General features: G+C 35.2%; 1 protein-coding gene across 2 annotated transcripts; it reads left to right on the forward strand.

Annotated features, from left to right (window-relative positions):
- The first annotated feature begins 2,779 nt into the window (after window positions 1-2,779).
- On the forward strand, window positions 2,780-14,745 carry LOC148867346 (kinase family with ARM repeat domain-containing protein). Of its 2 annotated transcripts, XR_016109084.1 has the most exons (12): window positions 2,780-3,011; window positions 3,152-3,241; window positions 8,298-8,350; window positions 8,550-8,625; window positions 9,131-9,192; window positions 9,284-9,362; window positions 9,474-9,533; window positions 9,656-11,314; window positions 11,492-12,358; window positions 12,802-13,931; window positions 14,026-14,114; window positions 14,309-14,745. XR_016109084.1 is itself a non-coding variant. In XM_088974829.1 (11 exons), the coding sequence occupies exons 1-10, from the start codon at window positions 2,964-2,966 to the stop codon at window positions 13,918-13,920; spliced, it is 4,113 nt and encodes a 1,370-aa protein (XP_088830955.1). In that variant the 5' UTR covers window positions 2,780-2,963; the 3' UTR covers window positions 13,921-13,931; window positions 14,026-14,233. The 2 variants fall into 2 exon arrangements, 1 of the variants encoding a protein (XP_088830955.1); XM_088974829.1 differs by lacking the exon at window positions 14,309-14,745 and having other exon boundaries at window positions 14,026-14,233.
- The last annotated feature ends 3,249 nt before the right edge of the window (window positions 14,746-17,994 follow it).

Here is a 17,994-nt window from a genome sequence, read left to right on the forward strand (position 1 = left end):
ATGAATGCTGAATGTAGCCATAGTATATGTTGGTTTTGTAAGCATTTATCCTTGGGTGTTTATTGCTTTAAACATTTGTTTTAACAATTTTGCTTTAAATGTTTCTTGCTTTTATTGTGTGGTTGAGCATAAATTTAAATGTTTTTTACTTTTCAGCTCAAATTAACACCCAAAAAGTATACCACATAAGCATTCCATTTCAATAAATGCTTAGGCATTGGGAGAAACAATAATTTAACGTTCCCCAAATGTCTCGTGCATATAAATCCAAGAATTTATGATTTTTAGTGTTTACTAGTAAGTATGCACGTGGGAGTTATAGATGATGATAACGATAATAATAATGTATCCAAAATTTTATATAAAATTTGTGTATTTTTTATTTTTTGTTTTTCATTATTAATCTGATACAGATTGGAATATCCAAATATGATTATGTAAGCACCTCATATTGAGTTGCAAATTTTTTGGGTATCATTGACAACCTACCTAGTTGGTTGGATTTTTTCTTTTTGTAATGTTTTATCTTTTCAGTGTATTTTTTTGTTCATTTATTAAAAAATGCAAGCTTTAAAGAGAGGGAATTGAATGAAGTGAAAATTGTAATTCACACTACATTTTAAATCTCACAATTAAATATGGATTAAATTCAAAAAATGAGTATTTTAGTCAAAAGAAAGTTCAACAATTTTATTCATATTTATAATAGCAGTGCAAATATGGAATTATAGTAGATGTATTTATTTATTTTTCTATAATTTTTCTATTTCTATGTGTGTAAAAATAGTTATGTTATGTACACTTATTTTTTGTTTAATATGATAAATATATGATATTATACATGTGCCTAAATGTTTTTTTTTTTGTAAAAATTATGTGTTTTTATATTTTATTAATTTTTATTATTTAATTATGAAATTAAAGATTGGCAAATTTGACCAAAAAATCAAACTATTGATCTCCGCTAAACAGGAAAATAATTTTATTTTTGGTTATTTTAGATTATGTATTTCATTTTCACCACCAATAAATATAATTGTTATTTATTTCACTTATTTTTTAATTTGATAAATAAAAATGTCATAAATGTGTATATTTTTTATATATTTTTGTAAATTTTTATATTATTTATATTTTAAAGTTTTATTATCTAGCTATGACTTTATGAGTTAACCAATTTGATTTGGATGGTTAAATTGCTTAGTCAACACTTGACAAAGAATGATTTTATTTTTTGAGTAAGTTCTAAAATATATGGGTTTATATTGTTAAAAGCTTTGGACATAGATCTAATTAGTAGCATTTATTAGTGAAAAAATAACTTAAATATAGAATTTAATAAGAAATAATGTGAATTAATACCTTAAATATAAGAATTAATGAGAGGGGGATTAAATGAGAACAACATTAATTGAAATTACATTTTTCAACCTTCATAATTAGAGATAGACTAAATAACAATTGTGGGCATTTTTGGTTAAGAAAAGTTCCACGCCTTCATTCATATTTTTTATAATAGTATAGATAGATATAGATTTGATATATAGTGAAACCAAAAAGTGGTTTCATGCTTAGTAAACACAAGCGCCCATGTGATGCTGATGTGATAACGTTTTTTCAATAAATGCCCACGGAACCAAACATCCCCTTGTTTCATTGGCATATTCATCGTGTTATTGCATGTTATATAAATCTATTTTTTTTGGGCGGCTTTGATCAAGGTGGTGATCCCCTTCATTCATCATATGGGTAATTTTGTGGCTCATACCATTTTATGAGCATGTGTGATTACTATTTAGGCATTGTAGTTGTCTATGATACTTGATTTTTTATTACTTCTACTCATGAATGATTTTGTGCAATGATATTGAAAATTTGTGCTATACAAATGATACTGGCCTTGTTCATAGAAGTTAAATCCAAATATCATATATATCATATCTAGTTAATACTTATTTGCACATGTGCTATTACATTAGCCAATGGTAAAATAAAAAGTGTAAATTGCTAAAACCTCCCTTGAAGTTATAGATCATTGCTAAAATCTTCCCTGAAGTTTGGTAATTGCAATAACCTCCCCTGTACCTTTTGACATAGTTGCAAGTGGACCCTCTGTTAGAATCATCTAAAAAGCGGTATTAAAATGTCCAAATTATCCATGCAATTACTATTGGGACTGGTTTCTGTAGCAAAAAAAAAATAATAATAATACAGACTTCATGAAAAAAAAAAAGAAAATTTAAAATTGTGGCTTTACCTCTAAGGCTATGTTTGGTTTGAAGGAAAAAGTAGGGAAAGGAAGGGAAACTTGGGGAAACCTATACAAGGCTTGTAAAGGTTTTCCTACATTTCTATTCCTTTCCTTACCATGCATATGGTAAGCGGTAACCAATAAACTGTAACTGGTATTCATAATTTCATACAAATTCACGTGGGTTTTGAATTTCTGATTGGTTAAAATTTTTCAGGTACCATACCTTTCCCCGCATCCGGCATCAAAGCAAACGCAAAATCTATAATACGGAAAAGATATGATATAAAAAGAGTTTTGATTAATTAAAATTCATTCATCAATTTTGATAAATAATACCTGATTGGCTACTACATTTTTAATTCCAATTAATTGATCAAATGTTTTTAGGATATCATATTTTTGATAAATAATACCTGATTGGCCACGTGATTGCGTTATCTACCGTGAAATGAAGCATATTTTTGTATTTTGTAAGTATCCACGTTTTTTTCGGCTATTATTATTATTTTTTCAGACGAGTTATTTGTGTTTCAATTTTTCCATTTTTCCCGCCTTTCCCAAAACCCCAATTCTCTCTCTCTCTCTCTCTCTCTCCACTACATTCATTCTTTCATTCTATCCGATCTGCTCTCAGTAATACACATTCATACACACAGACAGTTGCACAGCCCAGTAATCAGACCCTAAAGGGAGATCCGGCACTGCAAATATGAATCAGTACCACATCTATGAAGCTATTGGCCGGGGCAAATGCTCGGTAAGAAGTAAAAATGCAGTACATTTAGGGTTTGCTTTTTTGTTTTTCATGGATTCAGTCGAACCAGTTAACAAATCGACTTCTCATTCTCAGTTTTCTGTGTAACTTGTTTTTCTTTCTTATTGGTGCTTTTGATGTAGACCGTTTACAAAGGAAGGAAGAAGAAGACGATCGAGTATTTTGCTATCAAAAGCGTCGATAAGTCACAAAAGAGCAAGGTTCTTCAAGAAGTAAGTCGCATCCCTTTTCAAACATGGTTGGTCCCCTCAAAGTCTAAATAATGGGTTTCAAGCATAACCAAACTTTCTCGCTTCATTCAATTATGTATTTTCTCCCGCTGTGTTGAGTTTTGGTGCAATTAACGAGGAACTAAAATGGATGCTGGAATTTGTAGTTCTGTTGTTAAACCTGGCTAATTTTAGGACAATATACAATGATAGATTTAAGGGCTTCCATCCATAGGTTATTACTGCCACTACCTTTTTTTGCAGGTTTTGGGGCTATTATAGATTCTTTACAATTTCCGGTTATGAATATTCTAGGAAGTTCTGTTGGATCTTCATCTCCTCCAGCGATCTGCTTAGCTTTTATTAAAAGATTGGATAATTTTGTCATCTTGATTGTGTTTTTTGTCATTTTTGGATAGGATGTGACTTGTTTAACAAGAATAAAAGACCAGAAGATATGCTAATTGTATGTATTGATTTGTTCCTACGGTAATTATGTTAATTGTTCATCATTGGGTATGAATTCTGATGCCCTTCTCTCATTGGATTGTGCAAGCCTTTTGCTTTACGATTTCTGAACAATGAAGCACCAAGTGGGAACAAATGAAAGTACACATCTTATTTATTCACCATTCTCACTCTGTACTCAAGGACAAAATTCATACGTTGAGAGAAAAATCCTCTTTACCATGAGTCGTGGTTACTGCTTTCTTTTTTAGTTTATTATGATACTTCCTCAGTCTAATAATGAAATAAATCACCTCAGCATTTGAGTGGCTTCAGCCACAATATCAAAGGCATTTAATCATGGTACACTAAAACATATATATCGGTGGACTATGTCTTCTTAGAAATATGAATCTATAAACTGTGACAGAGTAACCTGCAATACTGTAACATCACAAGTTATTGTCTCCTTTACATTTCAACCCTTGTTAAAGAGGGGTAACTCTAAATGTATGCCTTCTAGGCTATGATTGGGGAATCACATCCACTGATGTAACTATGTAACTATAGTTCATTTTTATTCCTTTTTGTCAAGTAATGAGAAAATATATGCATAGATGGAAAGTGGAAAGTTACCAATATACAAAAGCCTGTACCAACATGATTAACACCTAAAGAAGTGGACTGTATATGTGTCTTGGGAGTCTCTTGCCAAAAATGCTGCAAACCAAGCAGCAGTGAAATCAGTGAGTTTGATGTAATTTGAACAATCTTCGAGCATGGTCAACTGATGGAATGCGTGCCTTGTCCCCAAACATCAAAAGTCCTAATTAATTGTATTTGATCATGTTAAAATATGATTCTAGGAATGATCCATGAAGAGCCTACTAAATGGAGTAATATATACTTCCCAACTCTCGGCAAAAAAGTAGATGATTGACAGATACCACTTATTCCATAAAGAAAGGGTTTAGTAGACATATATCTTACATGCTACCAACTTATAAATTAGAATACTTGGTTGGTTCTCCCATTTAAAATTGCCAAGACATGACAAAAGGGGTATACATCATTTTTCTTCCAAAAATCTCATCCAAAATAGTCTATAATTATACTGCATGCCTTTTTTGTTCAGTCCTTGTAGTTTAAGGTAACTTATTTCCAATTTTCATACATACAGCTCATGACTAGTGAGACTTATCTCTTTCTTCCTTGTTGGTGCATAAACTGGACTCAAATGCAATCTCCCAGCTGTAAGGAGTGATCAATAGGGTTGGGCCCAACTAGTGCCTCTTAGTTGCTAGACCAACCATAATTCCTACTTCTGTGGGTGCTTACTTTCTAAATACTTCCTGCTTTGTTCTCTATACCTCCATTGGCTTTTTTCTCTTTCTAATGATCAAACATTTTATGTACTGCAAGATAGTTTAAAGAGTGTGCCTTACTTGAACCTAGATGAAGCTCCTTTGAAAAGATGCATGACTAGTGCATCAAGGTGCATGTTTGGGTTGTCCTGTGCCTTGGCCTTGGTGCACGTTTTTTGTAAGTTTATTTTTTAAAATATTATGTGTTTTACTTCTAAATTACGTTTATTGGTGATGGTCTTTTAACATTTTAGAGAAACAAAAAATAAAAAGAAAAAAGACCTTTTGAATGGTTGAATCCCTATTTGTTACATGTAGGATTTTAGATAGTAAAATTCCCGCTGGAGAAGCAAACACAATACACCCATTGTTTTAGTTGACAGTTAATGATGTAAAACAGTGTCTAATCAAGAAAAAAAAGGTAAAAAACAGATACGAAACAGTAAGGTAGAAGAAGAAGGGAGAAGAGAGAAGAAGAAAGAAAGAAGGTTTTGGAAGAAGAGATTGTGGCTTTCTCCGAGCCACTTTCTATATTTTATTCGACCTATCATAATTAAAAAGAAGATAACATAAATGCCGCTAGTAAGGTGGCTGTTAATAAGAATAAGAGAAACCAAGGAAATAAACATAACAAAAGGGGCCTGAGGCCCATTATAACTAAAGCCCATAATTATAAAAAATAAAGAAATAATTGGACAAATAGGGAGCTGTCTGGCCCAATATCTCAACAGTTTTAAAAGCACAGGAGCATTTTGCACCTGAGGTGTGTGCCTTTTTGAAGCAAGGGCGAAAAAAAAATAAAAAAAAAAGCCAAAGAATTCAAAAAACAATGCAAAAAATTAAAAATGTTAAACATGAATTAATTAAAAATTAAAATTTAAAATAAATGTTTTTGAAAAAAACCTACTATGCCAAATTAAAATACATAAACATAACATGTAAAATATATTTAAAATGAAAATTTAAAAATAAAATAAAAAAAAGCCAAAGAATTCAAAAAACAATGCAAAAAATTAAAAATGTTAAACATGAATTAATTAAAAATTAAAATTTAAAATAAATGTTTTTGAAAAAAACCTACTATGCCAAATTAAACTACATAAACATAACATGTAAAATATATTTAAAATGAAAATTTAAAAATAAAATCAAGCATAACATATAAAACATATTCAAGCATGTACAACTCTCAATTCCTTATTTTTTCCCCAATTGAGTTACTTCAAATAGCTAATGTGATGTTAAACATTATGCATTGCTGATTTTATGAGCTGCCTTTGTACCAAGCCCCTTGAGGCAAATCCATATCAGGGTCTTAAATTCTTAATCCCTATAAAAAGATTTTATAACTTTGTTTGCCTTTTAAAAACGTCTTTAATTAGGATGAATGATGAGCACCATTAGCAAATATGGGGTTTTCAAAGCTTTGGTGAGCAGAAATCTGGCAAAAAATATTTTTATAACTTTAATTGCCTTTTAAAAATATATTTTATTAGGATGAATGAATGAGCAACATTAGCAAATTAAAAGACGCTTAAAGTTATAATTTTTTTATAGGGATTAAGAATTTAAGGCCTCAATATGGATTTGTTTGGGTTTGCAACAAGCCGCTACGCATAAAAAACAGAAAAAAATGCGCAAATTTTCTAAAGGCATGTGCTAACCTAAAATGCGCCTTGCCTGCTTTTAAATCGCCAAATACACCTGATCTTTGATTAACCCTAAAATAGAATGAATTCTAGGCATATTAGCACTCCTCCTTTGTAAAGGTCCTGACTTCTTAACTGATCAAAAAAAGGTTGTGACCTCTTAGGATTAGGAATGCAAGATATCCAACATTACACTATCTACTTGAAGTAATGCAAACATGTAACTTTGAATTTGGTTTATATGTTATGTTATGAATTTTGTTTTGAGCTAATAAGTTTTAGAAACATTTAATTCCTTCTGAGATTCAGGTTTCTGTATTTTTTATTTTTAATTTGCACCTTGTCTTGTGCCTTGTGCTTGGGTGTTAGAAGGCCCTTGTGCTTTTCTTGCGCCTCTCACTTTTAAAACACTCTAGGAGAAAGAAAAGTGTCTTGAAAAAATTCAGATATGCTCCTATTTCAACCACCCCATCTTTAGAATACCTAGTTTGGTGGTATAGTTTTTTCAATTTGTTAAAATCCTATAGGACTTGTAACTAGATGCCTTCTAGGAGAGTAAATAGTACTCTTTTTTAAAATGGCATACATAATATGGTCCTATTATCTCTTCAGATGCCAATAGATCACTTTGAAAATGGATCCCATGCAAACATGGAAGCAAGGGAAGAAACTAAGGAAGAAGAAATCAAGAGATTTCATTTTTTTTATTGGAAACGGTAGTTTTATTAAAAAAATTCAAAATACTACTGTCAATTGATTTCATATTTTTGAACCAATTTCATTTTGTTTCGTAATTTCTGGGTGACTTAAATTTTAATATTATTGAATTTTCAAGTTTATTTTCTTGTTTGATGGCCATCTGGGAATATAGTTAAGTTTCATCTTCATCATTAATCATTATCCCAACTATATGGGGTCAGCTATATGAATCCTGTTTCACCAATCCATTCTATTTGAAGCCATATAGTAAAGTTTCTATGCTTTAGAAATTTAGTGTTCTTAGTAAATATGAAATTACCATTTTTAATAATTTAGACATTATTTAGTATTCAACTATTTACAGTAATTCCCATAATTGATTTTTATAGTAAAATCATGACTTGCTATTTTTAGTAGTTTTTGGTTTTTCTACCAAGTTTGTTTTAGAGGAATTTGGGGCTTATAAATGTGGCCCAATTTGAGAAGGAAGTTGCTACATTTTTCAAGTCTGAATACAAGGCCTTAGATCTAATATAAGCAGGAAGTTGTTGTTATTATTATTATTTTTTTCATTTTTTTGATTCTTATTGGTCTATATAAGAGTGTCAGCAGGTCTTGTAAATAGCCATTCATCATTTCATCTCTCTATTCTTGAGCAATAAAGCATTGCATGCTTTCTTATTCTCTCTATAATCAATTGCTATAGAGTATCTCATTTATCTGTTTTTGCATATTCTTCTATTGCTTTTTAGTGAATTCTTCTTAATCTTGCTAGTTTGCTGTTTGGAAAAGTCTGGTTGCATCAGGATCTACACATCTATCAGATTTAATGAAATGATTAGTTACTTTTCTAGTTGTATCTACTATGCACCTTAAGTCAGTATATGTCTGTTCATGCAGGTTCGGATTCTTCATTCTTTAGATCACCCAAATGTACTAAGGTTCTATTCATGGTAAGCTACTTTTTGACAGTGGCCTATAATTTTGATTGCTTAAAATGCATAATCCATCCTTTTCAATCCAAGTGTCTCTGAACCAATTAAAATGCCCTAGTTAGATGAGCATTTTAATATGGTTAACTTGTTCATGAACTGTATTTGTATTAAATTTCAATTGAATTGTTCCTTACTAGTTTTTAAGTGTAACTATTAGGTATGAGACTTCTGCTCACCTATGGTTGGTCTTGGAATATTGTGTTGGTGGAGATCTCATGACTTTGTTACGCCAGGTATCTTTCTGTACATATCTAGATTATAGATAAAATTTTCATTGGTATTAAATATTATAAGCACACTATTGTTCTCCATTTTCCCAAGGGATTTTGGTATAAAGCTAGACACAAAAGATAGGAAACATGCTACAAATTGGATAGAACTTAGATTTGTGAAGCTTACAGGGTAATGACTCATAAGGAGAACGTTGCAATATCTTTGCGGGTTTTTCCTGAAACTTTTTGCTTTTTATTAATAATTTCTCCTTTAATCTAGCATGAAGGCAGTTTATAAATCTCTGCTATTTCAACATGAGAAAGATACCAGTCACTTGTGTATGGGTGCTGGGACACAGGTTTTTACAAAGCTTCTATTTAGCCTTTCTATTTATTTATATTATATAAATAGTTTTTGCTTGAATTGGAGTAAACCACAGAAAATGGGTTCCAGTTATATAAAGTAACTGTAGAGTTTAAACCATACACTTTTATAATTGGAAAGTGGAATTTGTTTTGGTTGCAGGATAGTCAACTTCCTGAAGATTCAATACATGAACTTGCTTGTGATCTTGTCAGGGCTTTACAGTAAGAAATGCTTATTGACATTCATATTCATGATTTACTTAAGAGTTTACCTCTTTTAAGTTGATGTTTGGCAATGACTACCGCTGTTCAGGTTTTTGCATTCAAAAGGAATTATTTACTGTGACCTAAAACCGTCAAACATCCTTTTGGACGAGAATGGGCGGACCAAGGTAGTTGGTTTCTCTTTCTTCATCCTTTAGCTTGTTACATTGTTGAAAATTGATAGTTTCCGTTATGCTTGCCTGTAAATTTATAGTTCTCGGTCATTCTGGTTATTGCAGCTCTGTGATTTTGGATTGGCAAGAAAATTGAGTGATATATCTAAAACTCCTTCTTCTCTGGTTGGTTCCTCTAACTACTATATACCTCACCTGACCCTTGTGCTAACTTATTTATCACAGCTATTCCTAGTTCTGAAATTACTGTAATTCCCTCACCCCTCTCTTTTTCTTCCTTTCTTCAGCTGCCACAGGCAAAACGTGGAACACCCTGTTATATGGCACCTGAGTTGTTTCAAGATGGAGCAGTTCATTCTTATGCTTCTGATTTGTGGGCCCTTGGTTGTGTGCTTTATGAGTGTTACTCAGGGAGGCCTCCCTTCGTGGCGAAGGAGTTTACACAGTTAGTAAAATCTATCCTCTCTGATCCGGCTCCACCTCTTCCTGGTAACCCAAGCCACTCTTTTGTCAATCTGATAAACTGTCTTCTGGTAAAAGATCCTGCTGAAAGGATACAGTGGCCTGAGCTTTATGGCCATAGTTTTTGGAGAACAAAGTTCACTCCTGTGCTTCTACCTCCTCAGCCTGCTTTCACAAACATGATAGAACTTTCTGCTAGGAACTGTCTTTCAGAGCGCAATGGTGATAAGCCCCTCCAACATAAGACACCCCCCAAATATCGTGAAAATGATTCAAAGGGAGTTCCTAAACAGGATGAGAATTCTATTTCAGGGGCAAGAGGTTTTGAGACACCAGTTAAGAATGTTTTTGTGGGCCGAAAAACTCAAACTAGGCCTTCTAGCAGAGTTACTGAGGAGAAGCAGAAAGATGCTTCAAGTGCCACAAGGGGTGTGAATCTTCTAAGGCTCTCAAGGATAGCAAAATCAAACCTGCAGAAAGAAAATGAGAAAGAAAACTATCGGAGGCCCTTGCCCAATAGTACTGAAAATGATGCTGAAGTTAAAATTGAGAACAATGACATGGAGCTTGATTTTAATGAGAACACTGAGGATGAAACACAGGACGAAACAGATGGATGTGAAAATTCTACTCCTACTCATGTTGAGAAACTTCCAAGTATAGATAAGGACAATGGCAAAGTGGAAGAGACTGATCATAGTACAGTCCACATGGATATCTCTCCAGAGATCAATGTGGCTGTCTCTGATGACCCAAAAACACTTGAGCAGGAATCTGGTTCAGAACACATTGAAGTAGTTGCTACTCCGCCTGGTGGTGGTCCCCAAAGAAAGGCTCAAAGGGTTAAAGCAGTTTCAGGGAATGCAACTGATTCTGATTCCTCAAGACCATCCAATAACCTTTCACAGGTGCTTTGGCATCCATCAGATCTCTCAGTCAGACCTGTAATGCCCAGCAGAAGAGGTGATAAAGCTTCAGAGGCAACTTTATCACTTCCCTTTGATGCACTAATAGCATCTGATTTTGTGAAATTGTCCAAAGAGCAACTTGATGTACTCAACACTCGTATAATATCCATTCTGAATGGCAACATCCCTGTTGGAGAGAAGCAGAACACGATTAGATATCTTGAAATGTTAAGTGGGAATGCTGATGCTGCAAATGTCTTAACCAATGGGCCAATTATGATGGTCCTTGTCAAAATGCTACGGCTATCAAAGGCTTCTACTCTGCGTGTTCAGCTTGCTTCAGCTATTGGGTTGTTGATTCGACATTCAACCTTCATTGGAGATGATATAGCGAGTTCTGGTATTTTGGGGGCATTAACAGATGGACTTAGAGACAAACAGGAAAAAGTGAGGAGGTTTTCTATGGCTGCTTTGGGTGAGTTGTTGTTCTATATATCCACTCTAAATGATCAAGCCAAGGATAGTAATCCTCCAGAATCTCCATCAAAGGATAGCCGATCTGCATCTGGGTGGCAGGTTTGCTTCTCTCTCTCTCTCTCTCTGCCCCCCTCTTAATATTTCCAATTTTTCATCTTGGAAGTTCTATTTTACCCACTAAAAATCTTTGATTTTGTTAACCTTTGTTTTCTACCTATTTCTTGTTCTCAAAATTAAATCCATTATTCATACATATGTTTTCTTCCCCCTCTGTAGGTTCCAAGTCCAGTAATTTCTCTGGTGTCATCCATTTTACGGAAAGGAGAGGATGATGTAACTCAGCTTTATGCTTTGAGAACAATTGAAAACATTTGCAGTCAAGGTGGGGATTGGGCAGCTCGGTTTACCAGCCAGGATGTGATTGGTAACCTCTGCTATATATTCAAGGCCCCTGGGAAACAGGAGAATACAAGGCTAACTGCAGGATCTTGTTTGGTTCGGCTGGTTCTTTTCAACCCCCCTAGCATTCAATCAGTCATGGAGAAACTTTCATTTAAGGATGCTGCATCTGCTTTTGTCAAAGGTGGTCAACGGGAGCAGCAGATCAACTTGAACCTTCTAAACATGGCCATGATTGGAAGTCATATGTTCACAAGCATTGGCCGGCACCTTCTGTCCTTAGTGGAAGAGAAGAATCTAGTGCCGAGTCTTTTATCACTAGTTGAGCAGGGAAGTGAAGTCCTTCGTGGGAAGACACTTATTTTTGTGGCTCTCCTCTGTAAGAATGGACGGAGGTGGCTTCCTCATTTCTTCTGCAATGTGAAGTTTCTCTCTGCAATTGATAGGTTGGTGAAAGAGAAGGACAGCTATTTGCAGCAGTGCATGGGGGCCTTTGTGCATGTTGTGTCCTCTGTTGTGCCTGGTCTACTGGAGAGTATAACTGGAGATATTCAGCAAATGATGAGTGGGAGACGTCATGGGCAGGTTGCTGCTCTGAACAGTCGAGCCACTAAAATCAATGTTCATTTGTTTCCTGTGGTGCTCCACCTGCTTGGACGCTCATGCTTTAAAAGCAAAATCATCAGCCACCAGGTGCTGGAGCAATTGGCGAACCTCATCAAGCTTATTGAGTCACCTTTTCAGGTTATGAGTTGAGCTTTCAATTTACGATTTCTCTCCCTCTGTGTTTGTTTTTCTCTTGCAGGCCCTATAATTCACCAATAAAATTGCCCCTTTGTTTCTAATTGTAGAATAATTGGCAATGTGTTTTAATATGCTGTCAGTATTTTTAGGAGTTTGAAATTGACTCGTAACCTGAATAGGTAATGCTGGTAACTGAAAAATAGACTTGCTCAAATATTAACTTCAATGAAAAAAATTTAGGTAAAAAACCTTGTGAAGACTTGCCTGTATTAATAGATTTGCTTTTGTTGATTTGTTCTATCTTTAATTTTTTTATAGTAACTTCTAGAAGACTAGAACTACTTCCTATGAACCCAAACTCTAACCCGACGTCAGTTACATAAATCATCTTCTTTATGGATCCTCTGGATTACTGATACATTTATTATCTTGTCAAATTGCAGGGCAGAGATGATTTCCAAATAACACTTCTGCGAATTCTTGAGTCCATCACAGAGGAGCCCTCCATTGTTCTTGAGGACCCCAAAATTTTCACCACTCAAATTCTTCCTAGTCTGGCTGTGTTGTATAAAGGAAACAAAGATGGAGATGCTAGATTTCTTTGCCTGAAGATATTCTTTGATGTGATGGTCATTGTCTTGAATGAACCATCAGAAAATAAGCAAAGAAGAGAGGACTTAAAGTCTATTTCTTCTGCCTATTTTATCCCATTGTACACTAGCTTTATGGAGGACGAAGATCCAATTCCCATGTATGCACAGAAGCTCCTTCTGATGCAAATTGAGTTTGATTACATAAAAATTCCGGATATCCTACATCTGAAAGCGGTCTCAAAGTGCTTTGAATTTCTTCTTGGTGATCTGTCCAATGCAAATGTTAATGATGTTAATCTCTGTTTGGCTCTCACGTCTGCCCCAGAAATGGAAACTAAGATACTCTCTCAACTAAGAGTTGTTAGGAGGATTGGCAACCTCCTGGAGTTTGTGAATGCAAAGGAAATGGAAGATTTTCTTGAACCTACTCTTGGTCTATGTAGGGCTTTCCTTATACGAGCTGTGTGCAGCAAAAAGGACTTCATATATTCAAAGGAACCAGCTCTATTAGGTGGTGATATTTCCCTTGATGTGAGCAGTGCAGTTGATTTGCAGCATTCCATAAATGATATCACCGACTTTGGCAATAGTGTTGGTGTACTGCTGGAATTGATTGGATCCCCTAATGCACAGGTTGCAGATTTGGCATCTGAGTGTGTGATTTTATTGCTCAAGGCAGCTCCAAGGGAGGGGACTAATGGTCTTTTGACAAACCTTCCCAAGGTTATTGGGATCCTGGAGTCTTGGAGACGTGTTTCATCTGGCTTACTCTTGCGTCGCGTATTGCATGCTCTTGGTTACTCATGTAGGTTCTACATGGGCCATGCAATGATATTGTCAATAGCAACATCTGAGATTACAAAGATTAAAGCCATCGTTTCCGATATTAAAAACTCAACCATGCCCAGTGTTGCCAATGCTGCTTCAGTTGTTGTTCTGGAGTTGCAGCACCTTCCTCGTTGCTTCTGAGACAATAAAATGTTAGTTACTTTCCGAGGCTCAAAAAGCATGTACTCTTGTGCTTATTTAAAACATCGTTATACTGAAATTTCAGAAATTTGCTGTTGTGCACAGGATTATAAATCGCCAATTTACTACATATAAGCTTGTTCAGTCCTTGTTTTCCAAGATCTCATCTGAGGTTATATTATCCTCATATTGAGGTGAGTTTGTCTTCTTATCTGTTGTACACATGGCCGCATTAACTGGGCCCGTCTCTTGTATAATCCATGTATCAACATAGCATTATTAAGGTGCTCAATTTGGCATTGTTTCTTGAGAATTTCTTGTGTATTGTTTATTCTCTATTTCTCTGTTATAATTGTGCATTGTCTCCATTGATGTTGTCTTACTACAGTCACAGGGATAAGAAACAGATGGAGGCCTGAACATATTATGTGAGCAGTGAATTATTCTTACTGCAATGTACTCACAGTCTGCAAAGGGTGATCGGGGAAATTAATTGAATGCATTGTCGAATCAACTTTCTGAATAATCTTGCCCTCATCAACCTATTATTTGTTTAGAGGTTCTATTTTCTGCTGTGGTGTGACTTTGATCTTGTCTGCATATGCTCCATAGAAATGAGTTCATAAATCCTGCATCCAGCAGTCAATTCCAGAAACTTTCTTGTTAGCTAGCTAACTTCATATGTAGCTTGATGTCCCTATCTGATGCACTGTAGATCAAAGTGGAAGCCATACTGTTTTATACACAACCCAAAAGATGCCAAAATGTGCATTAGTAAAGCAACCTGATATTATTTTGGATGATAATAGTTCTTCTAAGGACAAATATTTGTCTATAAATTGCATTGACACATGATTTTAAATACAGATAATAAGGATTAAAACATCATTGCCATTTATGGATCTGTTTTAGAAGCATCAGCTCGATTCAACTTGGCCTTAATCCCGACTATCCTTTGCTATTTGTGCTTTATGCCTTTATCAAGAACTGCCTACCTAAGAAACATCTCACCAAATAAACTATTTCTTGTTTTTCTAAATGTGAGGAGACTCAGACTGAATTTACACTGCAAATGGATCTTGATTCCTGAACCTTAAATTATATGAGAAAAGGGGTGAAAGAGAAAGACAAGGAAGGCAGCTTGATGGTGTAGAAACAATTGTTAAGTCACAGTTAATGACCAGCAGATTCTGTCTTTTCTTCAAAACCATATGTATTGGAAAGAAGGGTGAATATGAATCTAGTTTGAAAGGCTTGATTTAGCTTGGTCTAAATATAAAATTTTTAATATGTATGTTTTTTTTTTTTTTTTTTTTATTTGAGGCTTGACTTATTCTCAAGCTAAAGCCAAACCGAGCAGAGCCTAAACATATGAGCCTGAGTCAAGCCAAATTTGAGCTGGAGCCTGAATTCGGAGTTGAAATCAGCCCCCCACAAGATAGTTTTCCACAATGTCCCACAGCACATCCCTGCCGTGTATTGAGAATATCTCCCGATGATGCCTCATTATTTCTCATATTTATCATTGAGAGATGTTCCCAATACACAGCAGTGATGTGCTATAAGACGTGGGAAATCGGGGCTGATTTGAACTCCTGAATTCGAGCCTATTTTTTTTTCCAGGACTGAGGACTGAGGACTGAGCTATTTAACTTTGCTAGACTCGTGGTCTCGGATCCATCCCTAATTTGTTAATTTTGGCAGGACGGACAACCAACAGCGGTTTACATGCTCCAGGTACAGGAAGAACGGGGCCGGACTTCTCTGTAATTGTTGGTTCATGGCCAACATCATTCATGTGAGTTGTCATTTGCTTGCTAATGGCCAAACCTATGACCAATCAATAATCTGATTTTCCCATCTTCGCATCCTTTGTGGACCCTCAGCATTAGACATTTTATATTGACCATGATGAGTGCGGTGCTGCTTCCGTTAGTATTTTGATTGAAGGAAGAAGCAAGCATACCTTCCTCCGTGACTTGCGCAGGATAGTTTTCCGCCGTTGGCTTCCAACTGCTCCACAACTGTCACTAATCAAGATCTTGAGTGAGTTCTTATCTTGCGCTTCTGTACCACCTTAAATGATTGAAACAGGATAGCTCCGTCCTCCGTTACTCTGATTATACGAGGTTCCGGATTCACTAATCAGTCGGTCGGGTTATCCTCTTTAGTGGGCCAGACTTTCATCAGATGGATTCTCTTCTCCTGAAGCCCAAGGCAGTATACTATTCTCTGGCATTTACCTTATTAACGGTTAGGGAAGTACCATAGTACCATACTACCAGACGTGGAAATGTGCTCTGGGCAGCCCGATAGGGCTCGTTAATCACCAAATGAGCAATTGATTGCCACGTGTCGCACCTGTGGGGTTATTCGAATTCTCTTTGCAAAATCATGCTTCGGATTCCATTTCCATTAACGTAGCCTTGCCAGAATTCAAATGTATCGTTACTGTCTCTTTTTTCCAATTACTTTTATTTGCCGTCAAGACCTCCCTGAACTTTCAGATTTTACCATTAAGTTAGGGTGGTGAAGGACGAGTAGGTTGATTTACCAAAATACCTACCTTTAAAAACTTGTATAAAATGGAAATTGCAACACAATTTATTTAGAAGCCTAGAATTGCAACAAATACAACAAGAAATTAATATCAATTAAACCAATAACAAATGGAATTTGAAAAAAAATTGAATGAATATGTTTTTTAGAAAATAATTGGAAAAATGATAGTATGGGGATTTAGAGATGTTTAAACAATCACATGAGATTTTTTTTCAAAGTTAACTAATGTAGTTAGAGGTATAATTGGATCTGATTCAACAAGATCAGAATATGATCCGATTATTGAAAATTTGCATTTGAATCTGATTGGAAATCAGATCGAATTTAAAGATATTGGATCCAAATTTGAATCCTAATGGGCTCAGATTGGATTTTGATTTAATCCGATTTTACTTTAATTTTTTTAAAATACGAAAAAATTACTTTTCAATTTTATATAATGAATTTTAATATAAATATATATACTGAAATAACTATATAAAAATTATATATTAAAATAAAAATATTATAGTATAATTAGATTAAGATTTTAATCAAATCCAATAGAATCAAATCTAAATTCATTTCGATTACATAAGCACATTATCCAAAGATGATAAGATTAAGTATTGAATTGGGCAACGGATTTTCAAATATATTGACAAGAATGTTAGAGATCTTTATTAAAATCTAAAAATTCAGAGTTCTTTTCGCAAGTCAGGTAGATAATTAATTACCACTGCCCCTAAAATACATGGTAGTAGCACGTAATTAAAAAAATCCATGGTTACTCCTTTAGGTTGTAGTCTGCTTGAACCTTCCTACCCAATAAATAATCACGGACTGAGCGAGTTACAGGAAAATAAAATTTGAAAAGAAAAACAATAATTGTCAATCTTGTCCCGTAGCAAACATGCCAATCTGTATTTTCCATTGTAACCCAATAATCACTTTCCGCGTGGCGCATCAGTGGACCCACACTCATTGATCAAACCTTTTAAGCTCTCTTCATCATAATACTCCACTCAGCCTTCTCGCCTCGGTCTCGCTATCTCTCTCTCTCTCCTCCCCTCTCGAAGTTCTCAAAAACACATTTATTACAGTCTCTCCTCCAAATCCAATAAAGTGTTTGATTTGATCATCATTTAATGGCTTCCTTTTCGTTACTCTTCGCGCTCATCGTCGCCTCCATGCTCCCACTCTCACTCACTCTAGCTTCGGAGCTAAAATTGGAGTCCTCAGCCATATCAGCGGCGCCTGCTTTCTTGCCAAACCCACCGCTCTCGGCTCCTTCGCCGGCATTATCCCCGGATATAGATCCGTTGTTTCCAACTCCAGGCGGGGCGAAGACTTCTCCAACTGTGTCGTCTCTGCCCACCATTCCTTCCAACCCAAGCCCTCCGAATCCGGACGAAATTGTTTCATTAGGGCCCGACTCGGGGCTTTCACCATCCCACTCTTTACCGGCCTCGTCTTCCAGCTCTCTCAATTCAGTCGGGCCTCTAAATTGGGCAATGTTTCTGGGTCTGGTCG

Source organism: Nelumbo lutea, chromosome 3 (genome assembly GCF_056320005.1).
Source record: "Nelumbo lutea isolate HS-2025 chromosome 3, American lotus-T2T, whole genome shotgun sequence".
In the NCBI taxonomy this organism is placed as follows: Eukaryota; Viridiplantae; Streptophyta; class Magnoliopsida; order Proteales; family Nelumbonaceae; genus Nelumbo; species Nelumbo lutea.

What these genes read in the sequence shown, in the direction of transcription:
- LOC148867346 (XM_088974829.1), top strand. Translation starts at nt 2,964, where the DNA reads ATGAATCAGTACCACATCTATGAAGCTATTGGCCGGGGCAAATGCTCG. An exon ending in TTGGCCGGGGCAAATGCTCG is followed by an intron (nt 3,012 to 3,151) that starts GTAAGAAGTAAA and finishes CTTTTGATGTAG; the next exon opens with ACCGTTTACAAAGGAAGGAA. An exon ending in AGAGCAAGGTTCTTCAAGAA is followed by an intron (nt 3,242 to 8,297) that starts GTAAGTCGCATC and finishes CTGTTCATGCAG; the next exon opens with GTTCGGATTCTTCATTCTTT.